General features: G+C 36.1%; 1 protein-coding gene across 1 annotated transcript in view; it reads right to left on the bottom strand.

Moving 5' to 3' along the window:
- Window positions 1-20809, bottom strand: part of LOC122747427 (multidrug resistance-associated protein 1-like) — a 162481-nt gene that overhangs the window by 28320 nt on the left and 113352 nt on the right. Inside the window, exons 20-21 of the mRNA XM_043993451.1 lie at window positions 5531-5591; window positions 5054-5273 (exon numbers count right to left, since the gene is read on the bottom strand). Of these exons, the coding sequence (XP_043849386.1) occupies window positions 5054-5273; window positions 5531-5591 (281 nt within the window). The remainder of the gene's footprint in view (window positions 1-5053; window positions 5274-5530; window positions 5592-20809) is intronic.

Genomic DNA, 20809 nt, shown 5'->3' with positions numbered 1-20809 from the left:
TTTTTTTCTATTTTGAGGTTTTGCATCACTGCTCGGATTTTTTCTCTTGTAACAGGATTAATGCAGAAATAGGATTAATGTTATTATGTGTATATATATGTGTGTGTATATATCTATATCTATATGTATAGAGATATATAGACATAACCTATATCAGATTACCTGCTGTCTAGGGGAGGGGGGAGGGAGGGGAGGGAGGGAGAAAAATCTGAAATTGTAAAGCTTGTATAAACAAAAGTTGAGAACTATCTTTACATGTAACGGAAAAAATAAAATACCTTATACATTAAAAAAAAAGTGGAATTGCTGGGTCAAAGGGTATGCACAGCTTTATAGCCCTTTGGGCATAATTCCAGATTGCTCTCCAGAATGGTTGGATCAATTCACAGCTCCACCAACAATGCATTAGTGTTCCAATTTTTCCACAGCTTCTCCAACATTTATTATTTTCCTTTTTTGTCATATTAGCCAATCTGACAGGTGTCAGGTGGTACCTCAGAGTTGTTTTAATTTGCATCTCTCTAATCAATAGTGATTTAGAGCATTTTTTCACATGGAAATAGATAGCTTTGATTTCTTCATCAGAAAACTGCCTGTTCATATCCTTTGACCATTTCTCAATTGGGGAATGACTTGGATTCTTATACATTTGATTTAATTCCCAATATATTTTAGAAACGAGGCCTTTATCAGAAGTACTGGCTATAAAAATTGTTTCCCAGCTTTCTGCATCCCTTCTAATTTTGGATGCGTTGCTTCTTTTTGTACAAAAGCTTTTTAATTTAATGTAATCAGAACCATCTATTTTGCATTTCGTAATATTCTCTATCTCTTGTTTGGTCATAAACTGTTCTCCTTTCCAAAGATCTGAGAGGTAAACTATTCCTTCCTCTCCTAATTTACCTATGGTATCACCTCTTATGTCTAAATCATGTACCCATTTTGACCTTATTTTAGTATAAGGTGTAAGATGTTGGTCTATGCCTAATTTCTGCCAAACTATCTTCCAGTTTTCCCAGCAGTTTTAGTCAAATACTGAGCTCCTATCCCAGAAGCTGGAGTCTTTGGGTTTATCAAACACTACATTACTAATGTCATTTACTACTGTGTCTCCTGTGCCTAGCCTATTTCATTGATCCTCCACTCTATTTCTTAGCCAGTACCAGATAGTTTTGATGACTGCCGCTTTATAGTAAAGCTCCAGATTTGGTACAGTTAACCCACCTTCAGGTGAATTTTTTTTCATTATTTCCCTTGATATTCTTGACTTTTTGTTTTTCCAGATGAATTTTGTTATTGTTTTTTCTAGCTCTATAAAATAATTTTTAGGTAGTCTGATTGGTATGGCACTGAATAAGTATATTAATTTTGGTAGAATTGCCATTTTTACTATATTAGCTCTGCCTATCCATGAGCAATTGATATCTTTCCAATTATTTAGATATGATTTGATTTGTGTGAAAAGTGTTTTCATAGAGTTCCTGGGTTTGTCTTGGCAAGTAGACTCCCAAGTATTTTATATTATCTACCATTACTTTAAATGGAATTTTTCTTTCTATCTCTTGCTGTTGAGCTTTGTTGGTCATGTATAGAAATGCTGATGATTTATGTGGATTTATTTTATATCCTGCTACTTTGCTAAAGTTGTTAATTGTTTCAAGTAATTTTTGAGTTGATTCTCTAGGATTCTCTAAGTATACCATCATATAATCTGCAAAGAGTGATAGTTTTGTTTCCTCCTTGCCCATTCTAATTCCTTTAATTCCTTTTTCTTCTCTTATTGCTAACACTAACATTTCTAGTACAATATTAAATAATAGAGGTGGTAATGGACTTCCCTGTTTCACCCCTGATCTTATTGGGAAGGCCTCTAACTTTTCTCCATTACATATAATGCTTCCTGATGGTTTTAGGTAGATACTGCTTATTATTTTAAGGAAAGCCCCACCTATTCCTAAGCTCTCTAGTGTTTTTATTAGGAATGGGAGATTGGTCTATAATTTTCTTTCTTTGGTTTTGTTCTGCCTGGTTTTGGTATCACCACCATATTTGTGTCATAAAATGAATTTGGTAGAACTCCTTCACCTATTTTTCCAAATAATTTGTATAATGTTGGAATTAATTGTTCTTTAAATGTTTGGTAGAATTCAAATGTAAACCCATCTGGTCCTGGGGATTTTTTCTTAGGGAGTTCATTAATGGCTTGTTCAATTTCTTTTTCTAATATGGTCTTATTTAAGAATTTTATTTCCTCTTCAGTTAACCTGCCCAGTTTGTATTTTTGTAGATATTTATCCATTTCATTTAGATTGTCAAATTTATTGGCATACAGTTGGGCAAAATAATTCCTAATTATTGCTTTAATTTCCACTTCATTGGTGGTAACATCACCCCATTCATTTTTTTTTTGAGGGGCAATAGGGGTTAAGTGACTTGCCCAGGGTCACACAACTAGTAAGTGTCAAGTGTCTGAGGCTGGATTTGAACTCAGGTACTCCTGAATCCAGAGCCAGTGCTTTATCCACTGCGCCACCTAGCTGCCCCACCCCATTCATTTTTGATACTGGTAATTTGGTTTTCTTCTTTCTTTTTTTAAATCAAATTAATCAATTCTAGTTTTTAAGGAATTCTTTTCTTCAATAGGCTTTTGTACCTTATTTTCCATTTGGCCAACTCTGCTTTTCAAGGTGTTCTTTTCTTCAATGGATTCTTGTGTATCTTTTACTATTTTGTCTGTTGTTTTTTAACGGAATATTTTCTTCAGTATTTTTTGTGCCTCTTTTACAAAGCTATTGACTCTTTTTTCATTATTTTCTTGCAACAATTTCATTTTTCTTCCAAATTTTTCCTCTACCTCTCTTGATTTTTTACATCCTTTTTGAGCTCTTCCATGACCTGAGACCAATTCATATATTTTTGGAGACTTTGGATGTAGGTGTTTTGACTTTGCCGTCTTCTTCTGAGTGTGTTTTTTAATCTTCCTTGTTACCAGAGTAACTTTCTATGGTCAGAATTTTTCTGTTGTTTGCTTATTTTTCCAGCCTACCTCTTGCCTTTTGCCTCTTTGTTAAACTGGGACTCTGCTTCTAAGTTGGAGGACACACTGTCATAAATTTCAGGGGTTTTGTGCAGTTGTTTTCAGAGATTCTTCTAGGGACCTGTAAGTTTTCAGTTCTTCCAAAGTGGTATGATCTAAGGAAATGTGTGATTACTACTCTCCTAGCCTATGCTCTGGTTTGTGAGTGAGCCCAAGCATGTTTTTTCTACCCTGGAACTGTGAGGCTCCCTGCTCCACTAAGGCTGCAAGCTCTGGTTTGGAACTCTTCCTCCTTGCCCTGGGTCTGCCACCCAGGAATGCAATCCACATCTGAGTATGGGCAAAGCAACAGAGTCCTGCCCCTCATGCCAGAAAAGAGAGCCCTGTAATCACCTTCTGACCAGTTGTTTGACCCCCCCTTAACATCTGTGGACTTAGAGCTCTGAAAGTAGCTGTAGTAGTTGCGGATTCAGTAATTCCCAAGGCCTGCTCCTGGTCTATGCTGGCTTGGCCTGCACTGGACTGCACTCCACTCTTACCCTAGTGTAACAGACCTTTCTTTTCAAGTCTCTAAGTTGTCTTTGACTGGAAAATTCTTTCACCGCTTTTTTTTTTCTTTTGGTGAGGCAATTGGGGCTAAGTGACTTGCCCAGGGTCACACAGCTAATAAGTGTTAAGTGTCTGAGGCAGGATTTGAACTCAGGTCCTCCTGACTCCAGGGCTGGTGCTCTATCCATTGCACCACCTAGCTGCCCCCACCCCTTTCTTTTTTGGGTTATGCTGCTCCAGAATTTCTTTAAGGGCATTATTTAAAGTTTTCAGAGAAGTTTTAGGGAGAGCTCAGGTGAGTCCCTGCCTTTTCTATTTGCCTCTTTCAACAAGGTTCTTTTCTCTTACGTTTTTTCAATCACATAAGATTTTAACAACTCCGCCATGCCTTGGCTGCCTATTCATTAAGGTGAATGACTAAAGTCATATCTTAGGATCATCAGATTTGGAACCAGATGCTATCGAGACATAATGCAATTCAGCCTCTTAATGTTAAGGATGAAGAGACAGGTCCAGAAAAAAATATGGCATGGCAAGGATTTAAATATAGCTCATGAGATCACAGATTTAGAGCTACAAGAGACCTTCAAAGCCACTGAATTCAAACCTCTTATTTTATAGATGAGGAAATGGGGGCGGAGAAGTTCAGTAACTTGCCCAGGATGATAAAGCTGATAAATAGTAAATTAGGTTGAATTTGTACCCAGGTTTTCATGATTCCAAGTCTAGCCCTCAGAATCCAAATAATATACTTCTTTTTATATTATATCAGTAATTGCCTTATAGAACACGCATCACTGTCCGGTTCCCAGAACTAACTTTGCCTATCCTGAATTAGGACTAGACTGATCTTTCTGACTATTGTCTCTTAACTCACCATCAAGCAGCCTTACTTGGCTCCATCCCTTCATTTCAGCAATACAAAAACCATGGGTTTCTTCTGTCTTGCTCTCATACTTTAAAACTGTCATTTGAACTTCTCTCAGGACTATACATAGAGTAGCTGATCTCACTGACTGTCCTCTGTATACTTTGCCCTTGGTACAGTAATTGGCTCTTGGCCCAGCCACCTGATTATAGTAGATTTTCCCAGCACCTAAGATCATGACTTATAGCCTCTCCGGACTCCAAAAATTTAATCAGATGGGAAAACTATTTACTGTATTATCAAATATAATCAACTTGACTCTTCATGACAACGTGGGAGAAGGTTAGATGGCAAAGCTTACAAGTATTATAGTCTCAGAGGAAGGCAAAATAAGAGGATAGAAACAAAAATCAATATGTATTCCTTTCATCTTTTAAGTTACATATCTTCTCTCCATCATGTAGAACAGATGCATATAAATATCAGAAAATACATGAACACTATTAAATCACTTTTCATTGAGATAATATAGCAGGAAATCCTTATACTTCAAGCAAGAAAAAGTAAGTGAAAAAGAAACCATTCGCACATGTTCCTACCTTGTATCAATCCTAGTAACCCATAGACATTAAGTTTATTATTTCTTAATTGTTTCCATTCCACAGAATCTTTGACTTGCTTGGCTTCTTTAGTCCAGGTGGTTAGCCATAGATTTTGTCCTATGCCTACTAAATTCTGACCTAGGTAAGTAGCAACACATAGCCACACCCAGAGCCAGCCAAAAGCTTGTAGGTATTTCACAATGGTGGAAAATTTTACCTAAATGCAAAGTGGCCACAAAAAAGTAGTTATTAAATTATGGATTAGTATCAATGAGAGATAAAAAATAACTAAATGGCATATAATTCTTCCAAACTATTATTAAAATATCTATAAATTAAATAAAACTTGTTTTCATTTGAATGATCAAATGGTAATTGTAATAGTGCTAGAGATTTGTGAGAACTATACGAAGCTTTTAATAAAATGCATAATCTTATAAGTGGGCAATTTAATAAAAATATAACGATGCTTACACCACCAGTTGGGATTTTTTCTTTCTTCATAGAGAAATGTTTTTCTTGTTCCAAAGCGAGGCTGGAAAAGAAATGTGGGTTTATTTTTAGTTTTTATATCTATATATTATATCACATGATATTTCACATCACAGGTCATCAAGAAGGTGCTTCTCTGTGTTTGAATTAAGCAAGTAATCACTGAAATAATAGGAATGAAGAATAGAGAAAAAAAAGCAATAACCAGAAGAATAAACTTATTTTAAAGTCTATAGAAAAATCCATACTAAAGCTTTTCTCTGACATTTCATTGTGGAATAAAGATAATTCTAGGTTCTTGAAGATTATGCCAGTGTAAAATATGTGTAACAGCATCAGGTTTGACCTTCGTGACATATTCTACCTGTTGTCTGAGAATTAATTGAGCTGAGTATGTAAATAATTACTACCCTAAGGCTGACTATAAGGTGATCATTTTTATTGGCCATAGAACACATTGAACACACACACACACATACATACACACACTAATGTTAAAAATTACATAGTTTGGGGGCAGCTAGGTGGCGCAGTGGATAGAGCACCAGCCCTAGAGTCAGGAGTACCTGAATTAAAATCTGGCCTCAGACACTTAACACTTACTAGCTGTGTGACCCTGGGCAAGTCACTTAACCCCAATTGCCTCACTAACGAAAAAAAAAGAATTACATAGTTTTTAGACTGTCTATATACTTTAATTAAACTTTAAATATTCAATATGCTAAATTTGTTCACTGACTAATCAGTTGACATACTACTAAAGGAACATAATTTTGTATAATTGACATTCTTGATACAAAAGGAGTCAGAAGAAAAAAAATCAAAGCTAAATAAAGCTAAATGACAAATTCTCAGAGTGAGGAACTGGCAGAGTTAGTTTTATTGCACAGAAAAGGGGAACAAGAAACAGTAGACTATCTGTTTGAAGGCAGAAACTGTGTCATATTTTTATCCATAAAAAAGTAATTAGTAAAATATCAGTAACTATTGACCTATATGTCTGCTTTCTCATCTCTATAAAATCTTTATAGAAATAATTTACACATGTATCAAAGGTAGCATTGATTAGTGGATAGGGTTCTGGGCTTTCAGTCCAGAAGATACCTTTGTTACCTTTGATACTTATTACTTGTATGGCTGAGAGAGTCACAGCTTCAATGTTGTCTCAGCCAATTCTTTGGACTTATTTAATAAGTCACAGTGAAGTTGTGATACGTACTGAAAAATGAATGAATAAATAAATGAAAAAGCAATTGTTAAGCACTTACTCCATGGCAAGCACAAATAAAAAATGTAACATTCTCTGTTCTTGAGAAATTCAGATTCTAAGAAGGGAAGATAATACAGTCAAGAAAAGGGTAGATGGTAAGGTCCTGTGGTCTTTAACATTTAGGATCAGGGCAGAAGGAATTATTAGAAAAATTTCTCAGACTGAGAGTTTCTTATACTGACAAAATCATGGATCCTTCAGATATTTGCATATGAAGTGCAATCCTGATGAAGTTAAGTGAAGAAAGCAGACAAACTCTCACCATTTTCTGTAGCAGACCTTTATGGTCACTATGTTGACTGAAGCTATTGAGCATACAAGATCTCACTCTCCTTATTGTCTTATTGTTTGATGATTAATGAAAGCATTTCAATAGAGATGACTTTGTTAGACAATTTTATGATTATTTTTATCTTGAAGAATAATATGAGTCCATGGAATGATGCTACTCTTCCTTTGAAAAATAAGTGATAACTCCAAGTTATCAGTATAGTAGTTAACTATTTTATTATGCATAATACATTGTTTTGCTAGAAATTTTAATGTACTAGTTATACCACATTAATATTTTTATATCTTATATTTTAAATAATATTTATAGGAGTTTTACTGAATCATAAGCTAAGCTATAAGTAATCAGTCAACAAACATTTATAATTCATTGACCATATTGTTACACTAAATATATTTTTCAATAAATAATCAGGACACATATAATAAAGATTATTCCTTTCCAAAGTTTATTTAAAAATACATTTTCCTTCTAGAGATGGATTACCTTGAGAAAATTATAATGTATGATTATTATATAGTGTTTCTCTACTCTGTGGTCAAGAGTCATCACAATTTATGAATAAGTATTAAATTTGGAATATAAATCATATCACAATGCAATAAATTATATTTAATAAGGGAGCACAGAAAAGATTAAATACTAATTGGATTCCCAATTTATAAAGGATGTTAACAGGCACTTTTCAGATTAAGAAATTAAAACTATCTATAATCATATGAAAAAATTCTCTAAATCACTACTGATTAGAGAAATACCAAATAAAACACCACCTCACACCTATCAGATTGGCTAATATGACAGAAAAGGAAAATTATAAATGTTGGAAAACATGTAGGAAAATTGGGATCCTAATACATTGTGGGTTGAATTGTGAACTGATCCAACCATTCTGGAGAGCAATTTGGAACTATGCCCAAAGGATACAACACCACTAGGCTTATATCCCAAAGAGATCATAAAAAAGGAAAAGGGCCTACAAAATATACAAAAATCTTTATAGCATAATTTTGTGTGGTGGCAAAGAAATGGAAATTGAGGGAATGTCCATCAATTGGGCAATGACTGAACAAGTTGTTGTATGTAGAATACTATTGTGCTATAAGAAATGTTGAGCAGGCAGATTTCAGAAAAATCTGGAAAGACTTAAATGGCCTGATGCTGAGTGAGGTGAGCAGGATCAGGAGAATGTTGTACACAGTAAGAGGAACAATGTGTGATAATCACCTATGATTGACTTTGCTATTCTCAGAAATGCAATGATTCAAGCCAATTCCAAAAGACTTATGATGGAAAATGTTATCCACATCCAGAGAAACAACTATGGAGTCTGAATACAGACTATTTTCACTATGCTATTTTCACTTTTTTTCATGGTTTTTTTTTTCTTTCACAACATGACTAATGGGGAAATATGTTGAACATGATTGTACATGTATAACCAATATCAGATTGCTTGCTGTCTTGGGGAAGGTGAAGGGAAGGGAGGTAGGAGGGAGGGGGAAAAATTGGAGCTTAAAATTTCATAAAAAATGAATGTTGAAAACTATCTTTAAATGTAATTGGGAAAAAAATCTATTAAAAATTTTAGAAAAAAAAGGAATATTCTTTCCCTGGCTAGTTACTGCTCTATTTACTCACCATCATTCCTTTCTTTCTTTTCTTCATTGTCATACATAGACTCTATTTGCTATCATTTAGAAGGAAAAAATAGATACAATTGCCTAACTACCAGGTTTGAATTAAAATGAAGTAAAAGAAAAGTTGATTATGAAACAAAACACAATTTTACTTTAAAAAGGGAATTGGAGACTAGACAATCTAATCTTAAAGAATGAATGGGTTAAAGAACAAATTAGAGAAACAACAATTTCATTAAAGAGAATGACAATAATAAAAAACATATCAAAATCTATGGGATACAGCAAAAGTAATAAGGAAAGCTTATATCTCTAATTGCTTATATAAATAAAATAGAAAAAGATAAGAGGAATAAATTGGGTATAGAATTAAAAGAAAACCTAGAAAAAGAACAAACTGAAAATCCCCAATTAAACACTACATTGAAAATCCTAAAAACTAAAGTGGATATTAATAAAACTGAGTGTAAAAATGCATTTAATTAATAAATAAAAACTAATAAAGTAGATAAATAATTGGTAAAATGATCAAAAAAGAGAAAAAAGAAAAACAAATCACTACTATTAAAAATGAAAAGGGTGAATATACCACTAAAAAGACAAAATCAAGGCAACTATAGTTATTTTGCCAAATTATATGCCAATAACGTTAACAATTTCAGTGAAATGGAAAATTATTACAAAAATATAAACTTCCCAGATTAGCAGAAGAGAAAATAAACTATTTAAATAGAATATTTTAGAAAAAGAAATTGAACAGGCCATAAATGAGCTTCCTAATGAAAAAAATATGCGAGGACGAGATGGATTTATAAGTGAATTTTAACAAAAACAAAGACCAACTAATTCTAGTGTTATATTATTTCAAATAATAGGCAAAGAAGGGTCCTATCAAACTCCTTTTATGAAACAAATATGGTATTGATACCTAAACCAGGAAGAGTACAAACAGAAAAAGAAAATTAGACTGCAATTTCATTATTGAATATAGATGTAAAAATTCTAAATAAAATACTAGCAAAAAAGATTACAACAATAGATTATAAAGGTTATACATTGTGACCAAGTGGGCTTTATACCAGGAATGCAGGGATGGTTTAACATAAAGAAAACTATTAATATAATTGATTGGATCAAGAATAAAAATAACAAAATCATATGATTATATCAATAGATGCAAAAAAACTTTTGATAAAGTATAACACTCATTTTGATTAAAACACTTACAAAGAGATAAATGGATTTTCCCCTAAAAGGATAAAAAAAGCATTTACCTAAAATCATTAGCAAGCATTATTTGTATTGAGGATAAGCTAGAAGCCTTCCCAGTAAAATCAATATTATTCAATATTGTATTGGAAATCCTAGCAATATCAATAATAGTAGAAAAAGGAAAATGAGGTAATAAAACTATCCTTTTTGCAGATGATAGGATAATATACTTAGAAAATCCCAAAGACTCAACTAAAAAGTTAGTTGAAGCAATTAATAATTTTAGCAAAGTAGCAGGATATAAAGTAAATCCATAATAATCATTAGGATTCCTATATATCATCCACAAAATAATTCAAGAAAACATAGCAAGAGATGCCCCATTTAAAAGAACTCTAGACAGTATAAAATACCTGGGAGTATAAAAATGCCACCTGCCAAAACAAACCCAGGAACTATGTGAAAAAAATTATAAAAAAGTTTTTATACAAATAAAATCAGATTTAAATAATTGAAGAAATATTAATTGTTCATGGGTAAGCAGAGTCAACAATAACAATTTTACCTAAATTTATTTATATATTCAATGTCATCCCAATTAAATTACCTAAAATTAATGTACTGAGTTAGAAAAAATAATGTAATTCATTTGGAAGAACAAAAGCTCAAGAATATCAAAAGAACTCACGAAAAAATGTAAAGGAAGGAGGTTTAAGAGTAACAGATCTTAAACTATAAAGGCAGTAATTATCAAAATTATCTGTTACTGGCTAAGAAATAGAAATATAAGTGGAACAGAGTAGACGTACAATTTATAGAAGCAAATTACTATAGTAACTTTGTGGTTGACATATGTAAAGACATACGTTTTGGGAATAAGAATTCATTATTTGTTAAAAATTTGTTGAAAAAACTGGAAAGCAGTCTGGCAGAAATTTGGCATAGACCAATATCTTACACCATTTACTAAAATAAGGTAAAAATCGATACTTGACTTACATATAAAAAGAGATATTACGTGAAAATTTGAAGAACATGGAATATATTACTTATCAGACTTATGGATAGGTGAACAATTTATGACTAAACAAGAGGTAGAGTGAAGTGTGAAGTATAAAATGGATAATTTTTATTACATTAAATTAAAAAGGTTTTGTACAAATAAAAAAAATGTAGCCAAGATCATAAGGAAAGCAGAAAATTGAGGAACATTTTATAAGCAGTTTCTAAGATAAAGGTCTCATATCTCAAATATATAAAGAACTTTGTCAAATCTATAGAAATATGAGTCATTCCCCAATTGATAAATGGTCAAAGGATATAAATGATCAGTTTTTGCATGAAGAAATCAAAACAATTTATAGCCCTAGAAAAAATGCTCAAAATAATTTTTTTTTTTTGGCGGGGCAATGGGGGTTAAGTGACTTGCCCAGGGTCACACACTAGTAAGTGTTAAGTGTCTGAGGCCGGATTTGAACTCAGGTACTCCTGAATCCAGGGCCGGTTCTTTATCCACTGTGCCACCTAGCTGCCCCCATCAAAATCATTATTGATTAGAGAAATGCAAATAAAAAGAACCTTGAGATATCATTTTATACCTATAAGATTGGCTAAAATGGTTGAAGGGAAAAGTAACAAATGGTGGAGCGGATATGGAAAAACTGGGACACTAATTCACTGTTGATGGATCTGTGAACTGATCCAACTATTTTGGAAAACAACCTGCAGTAATTGATCCAGCAATACCACTACCCAGTCTGTTTCTAAACATGATTAGGGAAAAAGAAAAAGAACTATATGTTCTAAAATGTTTATAGCAGCTCTCTTTCTGGTGGCAAAGACCTGGAAATTGAGGGGATGCCCATCAACTGGGGAATGTCTGAACAAGTTTTGGTATATGACTGTGATTATGGTGCTATAAGAAATTATGACCTTGATGATCTTAGCAAAACATGGTTAGACTTGCACAAAATAATGAAGAGCAAAATGAACAGAAACAAGAGAATATTGTATTCAGTAATAGCAATATTGATTTAAGAACAGCTTTGAGTGACAAGTCATTTTGACTATTATAAATACTCAAATTAACTGCAAAGTACATATGAAGGAAGATGCTATCTGCATCCAGAGAAAGAAATGATAAACAGAAGTATGTATAGAATGATTTTACACACACATACACACACACACACAAATATGCACATACATACATACATACATATTTGTGTCTAATGGTAGCCATCTCTACAATGAAGTTGGGTGGGGGAAAAGAAACTTACATGATAACCTTATTATATATTTAAAAGGAATGACAAGTTGTACATATTTGATATGCAGTTTCATGTCCAATCATCTTTTTCCCCCTATTATGGTATGGAAATGCTTGTTTTATTTCTTAAGTAATGAATAAAATGAGATTTAAAAAAAACGGTCAAAAATAAAGAAAAGTAAATAGGAAAGAAAAGTAAATAAAATTATTTTTTCTCATTACTTCCCTGGTATTATCTTCCCTCTTTCATGTTCCTCTCCCTAACCCTGACTGTTTTCCTGTTGTTTGATATTTTTCTATATCAAATTGTTTGTGTGTGTATTCAACCATCATTTGTCTGTTCCAGAACACCCTTCCCCCATGTTTCTTTGCTCTTCCTCTCATAAATTCTAATTATGAGAAATAGCAACTTCCACCTCATTTTTCCTCTATTCCACACTAGTGAATTCCTTTTGCTTTCTCTTTGTTTTCTTTCCTTAAAATCCACATAACAGAACCAATCCTCTCCCTAGGTACTCTGTTTTTCTTAAATATCTCCCTCAATGCTCTCTGAAGATTTTGTTTCTCAAGCAATTCTTGTTTCTCCTACTATGATTCTGGAGTGTGGGGTGTGTTCAAGGAAGAATAGTACTTCTGGTGTGAAGGTTGCCAAGCCCTTTTCAGGGCTGTTTTCCACATTTTGTGTCCACTTGATTCACCCAACTCCCACCCATGGCTCCAAGAAGCTGTGTCATGTACAGAATCCACACACCAGTAAACTGTTTTGGCAGACAGGCTAAACCAGGTTAAAGAGAACCAACGACTCTTGTCCTTCATTGTGTTAGGGGGTATCTAGCCTTAGCAAGTGAAGAATTCAACTGATGGAATGAGTAGATGGGAACAATTTGTTCCAATGGCCACGAAGGCTTCTGAAGTAGGCACCGTGGAGCACTTAGAACTTGGTCAGACTTCGAAGATGCCAAGGTTATCTACTACATCCTGAGCCATCACCAGTTGTCTTGACTTTTTCTTGCCACTGGACTCTGATGATTCTGTAAGAGAGTGTGAGGCCAACAATGTCTCACAACTCTGCCTCATTTAAATTTAATTTATACATGAATCAAAATACGTCAGCTTTTACCATTTTTATCTATCTTCCAAGCTTGCACAGACTTTGGCCTAATCATAAATCTTAAAAAGACGAAAGTCATGTGTCAGAGTGCTATGTCATCTGCATTGATACACATCTGGATGTCGTAACCAATTCTCATATCTTGGCTCTATTGTCAGTGACAATTTGTCACTTGATTCTGAGATCAATCAGAGGATTGGGAAAGCTACTTCAACTATGGCTAAGCTTGCCAAGCATGTCTGGGCAAACAGTAAACTGACAAGACGAATCAAATTTGCCATCTATAGAGCATGTGTCCTGAGTACCTTGCTGTATGGCAGCGAAACATGGATTACATACACTAGACAAGAGAAGAAGCTTAACAGCTTCCACATGCACTGCCTTTGGTGCATACTTGGCATATCTTGGTCAGATAGGATCACCAACACAGAAGTGCTGCAACATGAGCAGCTTCCGAGCATCTACATGCAAGAGCATTCCTAAAGACCTACTCTATGATGAGTTAGCCTCAGGCCAAAAACCTGCTGGACGCCCCCAGCTTTGCTACAGAGATGTATGCAAGTGAGACTTGAGGGCTCTGGGAATAGACACCGGCAGCTGGGAGGAGATGGCCAAGGACCACACCTGATGAAGTTCAGTACTCAAGAGCAGCTTGTGCACAGCTGAGATGGGCCTTCAAGCTCGGGAGGAAGAAAAACGAATGAGACACAGGAACCAATAGGCAACAGAGAGCGCAGTTTTCCGATGTCCTTGTTGCAGCAGGAGCCGTGGCTCCCATATCAGACTGCACAGCCACACTGTGCCCTGTGGCTCTTCAAGGCGTGGATCCATGGTTGTCCGAGACTGGTGGAAGCTTACTACCTATCACCCTGTAGTGACAGGCAAGTGCTGAAGCAACAGGTATAGACACATTGGGAGTTGTAGTCACAATCCTGCACACAGGTGGCCCAGGCAATAGGGTTGTGGTATCTAAAAAGCCTTTTTAAAGGACCTCACTGCTCATCCCCTGGCATGAGGAAGGGGCCAGAAAGATGCCCTAAAAGTTTTCTGTTTCACCTGTAGGGACTAATTTTTAATTGGGAAATGTTAGCTATGCAGCTCACCACAATATTGGGGCAAGGAAGGAGACTGACAGCCTCCCTTAAAACAGAATGGGATTTAGTAACAAGAATGAACTTAAAAAAAACACAAGCAAGATCAGTAAGGGAAAGGAAATAAAATGGAGGAAGGAAAATGATACAGCCTGAATAAACACCACCACCCAGGAATCAGCTGAGAATACACATGGCTATGTCCTATCGCCTTCCAGCTTCAAACTAGAATGGAGAAAAACCTCCCTTCTTCCCAGAAGACCCAGGCTGACCACACACAACCCCAAGCCAATTGGCTGGCAGCTCTGACTGACAGTCACAAGACTGCCCTTACTGGGCTTCCAGTCATTATAATTTTGCCAGGCCCATGTAGGCATCAGGGAGTGGTGATGACGTGAGGTGCCAGCTCCATGGCAATGGCTACAATCAGTGGGTGGAACCCCATGCTGTTTGCGGAGGTGCTGCACCTGAGCCCCAGGCCAGTGTGCCCTGGGTTTTTAAAATTGTAGCCAAATGATGGGGTCATAAAAACCTCAAACAATTAATTCTTTAAACATCCAACCCTGGCCTGCTTACTGTGGCAGGTAGGAACCCCACTCTGCAAGCAAAACACAAAAAACATACAAAAACTTTTGCAAAGATGATTCCAATCACTATTGGTCCACAGGTTGTGTGCACACTTACAGACAACACAAAATCCAGTAGACCTGAAAGACGAACATCTCTTGTTCCAAGAGAATTAATCAGGTATTGCTTCCAAATAGCAGCCCTGATTGAAACAAGGCTGGCAAATGAAAGCCAGCTTACCAAAAATCAGAGCTAGATACATGTTTTTTTTGAGTGGCTTCAGTGAAGGGAAGTGCCATGAAGCTGGTGTAGGTTTTGTAATCAAAACTAATCTAGTTAACAAGCTTGTATGCATACCAAAAGGAGTGAACAACAGACTCATGGCAATGTTATTGCCACTTATAGGAAAGGTCCAAACCACCATCATTAATCAGTGTCTATGCTCCCACCATGATGAACCCTGATGAGGTCAAAGAAAAATGATATGAAGACCTGGAGGCCCTCAACATCAATGTGCCAAAAGAGGACAAGCTTATAATTGTGGATGACTTGAATGCAAGAGTAGGCACATGCTAGCAGACATGACAGGGAGTCCTTGGGAAGAACAGTGTTGGAAACAGCAATAGCAAGGGTTGCTTACTACTGAAGACTTGTGTATCTCGTGAGATTTTCATCACCAACATTGTCTTCCATTGACCTAAATACAATAAAACTTCACTGATGTATCCTTGCAGTAAACATTGGCATTTAACAGACTGTCAGTGTAAGAAGAAGAGATGGACAGGATAGCAGAGTGACAAAGGTGATGTGTGGCATAGAGTGCTAGACTGATCTAAGACTTATTCTCTCCAAGATAAATATTGTAAAACTATAGCTGGTTTGGCATCTGTAAGCTTTTAGCTGCCTCACCAATCTGTAAACTCCTACCTGGCTGGCTGGAGCTTTCAATTTGTAAGGGGGCATTTAAAAGATCCCCCAGGTTCGTCAAGACCCTTACAGGGACCCAATCTGTAAGGGCCCGCCCCCTCCCCAACTGCTTCTCCCAGACTAACAAGAAAAAAAGCCTCCTTTCAATAAAAGTTTAAAAAAACCCAGGGTTTATTGATAAGAACCAATTTAGAGATAAAAACAAAAAAAAAAAAAGCAAGTTATAAGACCTGTCTATCCCCTGGGTGTCTGTCCCCTGCTCCTTCTATAGTCATGCTCCCTCAGACCAGTTTGCCTCCTGCTCTCGTCTACTGTCTTCCCCTGGCTCCTTTCTCAGTCGCCCCCTACCTGGTCACTCCTCCTTCCTCAGTAGCCCCCACTCTCTCTCTTTCTGCCCTGTCTCTAACTCCCAGGTTAAAAAAAAAGAAAACTTTTCTCACATGAAACTCAGGCTGGCACCCCTAGGGGCCATGCCTAAGGCTGGCTGGAGCATGGAGCCTCTGTGCAGGACTTGACCAGAGCCAGGGGCTGGGCAGAGGGACCTGGGATGTGCCCAGGTTCTCCATGCATATCCCCAATTGGGCAGAGGGAGCTCGGCTTGACGCTGAAGGCTTGCATGCCGGGGCATGCCTGAAGCTTTCTAATTTTAGCCTCTTACAATATCCACATTCAACAAAAGTGGTGGCCTGAAGGCAAGACAACTACCAGAAAACTTAATGTCAGCAGATTAGAGCACTTCTCCAAGTAGGAACAGTTTATTGCTAACTTGGAAACTGAGCCAACACATGGTTGGCAACAGTGGAACAGAAAAGGAATGCGCAGTCTTTAGAGATTTGATGTACGGCACCTTAATTACTCATCTGGGCCAGAACACTCTCAAATATCAAGACTCATTTGATGAAAATCATAGGGAAATTCAGAATCTGCTAAATGAAAAACAAGAACTCCACAGGGTTCATAGCAGGATAGTTCATGTATCTCTAACAAGGTAGCATTTAACTAAAAGTAAGCATCACATAAAGGGCAATGGAGAAATAAGCAGGTTGAAGCACATATCCAATGAGGAGCTATGAAGAATAATATAATTAAATGACTTTATTAAGGAAGAATTAAATGGTAGAAGAAAAGATAAATACATACACACATGTTGATCTGTATAACTACGTATATATATGCACATTCAATCCATATTCCATAATCCAATCATAATTTTATAATCCAATTCATATGCTGTTTCCAGGTAGGATAACAGGAAAAGGTTCAAGCACCAAGTTTTCATAAAACTTCTTTAGGACGTCCTACCAGAACTTAGTCCTCATTTGCATCAGGTTATTCCTACTAACACAACTCAAGGACTTAAAGGACATTTTTCTTCCATACTTCACTTCTAAATTAGATCCTATGTTTAGATTCTCAACAATCACACATTCAGATATTCATTTAGACTAGAAATTTAGGACAGTGTGAAGAACTTCATAATTAAATAGGTATTTAAATTAGACGTTTAATCTGTTGATGTGGGCTTCTATTGTGAGAAGAAAAACCAAAGATGACCAAATAACGGGACAGACATATTGAGGAATTAAGGGACTATTAAAGTGTAAACTGGCCAATTAGATATCAGGGTGGACACATCTAAGAAGTAAGGGGAGATAAAATTCTACAGCAAGAAAGTCAGTTACATGTGGCTGCTACCGGAGCTAGGAGACAGAGATAACTCCAGAGATCTGTACTATCATTGCAAAAAAAAAAAAAAATTCCCTGACTCTCAGGAATCTTTCCCCACCACACCCCCAAAACGAACTTTCCATTTTCAGGTGGACACCCAATCTATCCTCTGTAAAAGCTTTTGCCTTCCTTCTATTCTGTGAGGAAGATATTTCCAAGTCATCTCCTTCCCAGGAGTGGTCTTTGACTTATCCCTCAGTCACTTTCACTAGTGCCCAAATAAAAGACCATTTTAATTTTAATTGGACTGTGTGTGAGAGTGTAATTCTTTACAGAGGAATAACTAAGGACCCCCACCTAAGATTTGGGTGTCACAAGTCACCCCCAAAGCCTCATTTTACTAAAGCTTATCTCCTACTGAATTATTTTTTTGTGTTGTTTTTGTGGGGCAATGAGGGTTAATTGACTTGCCCAAGGTCACACAACTAGTAAGTGTCAAGTGACCAGGGCCGGATTTGAACTCAGGTCCTCCTGATTCCAGGGCTGGTGCTCTATCCACTGCTCCAACTAGCTGCCCCCTACTGAATTATGCAATCAGAGTTGATTGCTAACCCTCAGGAACAATGACTCTTTGAAGGGTATATAAACTGTGAACCTGCGAGCATTATTTTCTGTGGTCTAAGAGAGATGGCCAAACAATCATCCTTTTATTAATAATGTGCAGGCCTTATTTACAAAATTATTAAATTATCCAGAAACTGTCTCTCCAAACTTTTAAAATCACCAAACAGTAAAGGACAGCCCACTATCTACAGAGGCAGGCTATTCTACTTTAGGATAGCTCTGTTTGTTAGGAAAAAAAAATTCTCTAGGAACTAGCTTAAATTAGCCTCTTTATAATGTCTTCCCAGTTATTCCTAGTTTTTCCCAGCTGGAGTAAAACAGAATGAATCTCAACTCTCTTCCCTGAAGCATCTCTTCAAATATATAACGATAACTCAAATCTCCCTATGATCCACCATACAAGTCTTTACTTCTCCAGGGTAAACATCACTATTTCCATCAGTCAAGCCTTATATGGTATGATCTTGCCAATATCCTCTGAACACTCTCCAATTTATGCACCAAGACCTGGCACAACAGATGGAGTCTTGACAGATCAGAATCCAGTGGGATTATCACTTCTCTAGTCCATTCTTGGATTCATTCATTCCTTCCTTTCTGCACTTTTAATTACCTACATTCTAGGTCAATGTTGCCCCATACAGAGGCATCTAAACAAGAATCTAAATCTTTGCATTCAAGTTGGAGAAAAGTAAATTAGATATTCAGGTAAATTTCTACCTATTAAAGAAGCTTACTCTGAGTAGCTAAATGACTACTCGTATTTCTACTATTATGTTGGAGGCTATGTCTTTGATATTAAAATTTTCAGCACGTTTATCAGTAACACGGATGAATACATAGAAATCATGCTTATCAAAATCGTGATTGACACAGAAAGAGAAAGCATAATTAATATACTAATTAACAAAATAAAGATTTAAAATATCTAGGGTGAAACAAAAAAGAGAGATGAATTCAAAGTTTTACAGATGGTTTCAAAATATAAGCTACATGAATGAAGGGTAGGAAAACTGACTTGACTGATGGGTCATTGTGAATCCGGGTCAACAGTGTAAAAAAAATTATGAAAAAATGTTATTAGGTTGCATATTTAAATACAGTATCCACAATTCTGAGGTATCACCTCATACCTATCAGATTGGCAAATATGATAAAAATGAAAAATATTGGATGTTGGAGGGGATGTGGGAAAGCTGGGATGCAAATCCACTGTTGGTGGAGTTGTGAAAAGATACCACCATTTTGGAGAATAATTGGGAACTATGCCCAAAGGGCTATAGAACCCTTACCCTTTGATCCAGCAATGCCACTGCTAGGCTTATATTCCAAAGACATCCCCAGAAAGAGAAAAAGACCTAATTGTACAAAATATTTATAGCAGCTCTTTTTGTGGTGGCTAAGAATTGTAAATCAAAAGAATGCCCATCAATTGGGGAATGGCTAAACAATGGCATATGATGGTGACGGAATATTATAGTGCTATAAGAAATGACAAGCATGATGACTTCAGAAAGGCCTGGAAAGACATATATAAAATGATGTATTGTGAAGTGAGCAGAACCAAGAGAACATTGTACACAGAGACAGCAACATTGTTTGATGAAGAACTATGAATGACTTGACTATTCTCAACAATATAATCCAAGACAATCCCAAAGGACTATTAATGAAACATACTATTCACCTCCAAAGAAAGAACAGATATTGAGGGAACATACTGAAGCATGCTATTTTTTTTTTTTTGCGGGACAATGGGGGTTAAGTGACTTGCCCAGGGTCACACAGCTAGTAAGTGTTAAGTGTCTGAGGCCAGATTTGAACTCAGGTACTCCTGAATCCAGGGCCAGCGCTTTAACCACTGCACCATCTAGCTGCCCCTAAGCATGCTATTTTTCACTTTCTTTTATCTTTTTTTCTTTTAATCAGGTTTTCTTGTACAAAATGACAAATTTGGTAATAATTTGCATAATTATACATGTATAACCCATATCTGATTGTTTGCCTCCTCAGAGAGGGTGGAGGGGAGGGAGGGAAAGAGGGATAAAAATTGGAACCCAAAACTATAAATAAAAATTTTTATTATTAGAAAAAGATAGGATAGTGTTAAGAGAGCATGCCTTCCAAGAAGATGAAGATATGGTAGTCTTGTACTTCCTAAGACCAGAGTGTTCTGGGCTCACATTTTTTTTTAAATTTTTTTTTTTAGTGAGGCAATTGGGGTTAAGTGACTTGCCCAGGGTCACACAGCTAGTAAGTGTTAAGTGTCTGAGGCCAGATTTGAACTCAGGTACTCCTGACTCCAGGGCCAGTGCTCTATCCACTGCACCACCTAGCTGCCCCTAGGGCTCACATTTTAAAAGAGTCATTGATGAATGCATCCAAAAGATGATGGCGATTGAAGCAAAGTATGTAACAATCCTTTTGGAACTGGTGTTGTTTTGCCTGTAAGAGAGAAGGCTTAGAGGCAATATAGCAGTGTTTTCAAAAATTAGAAAAACTGTCCTGTGAAAAAGGTTAGCGTTAGTCTGTGCAGTTATAGAAGTTTGAAGCAGGAGGAAAGAATGAAATTTAGAAGAAGACATTTAGG

Source organism: Dromiciops gliroides, chromosome 3 (assembly GCF_019393635.1).
Source record: "Dromiciops gliroides isolate mDroGli1 chromosome 3, mDroGli1.pri, whole genome shotgun sequence".
NCBI classification, from domain to species: Eukaryota; Metazoa; Chordata; class Mammalia; order Microbiotheria; family Microbiotheriidae; genus Dromiciops; species Dromiciops gliroides.
The sequence above is the reverse complement of the archived record's forward strand: the minus strand, read 5'-3'. Positions and strand labels throughout refer to the sequence as shown.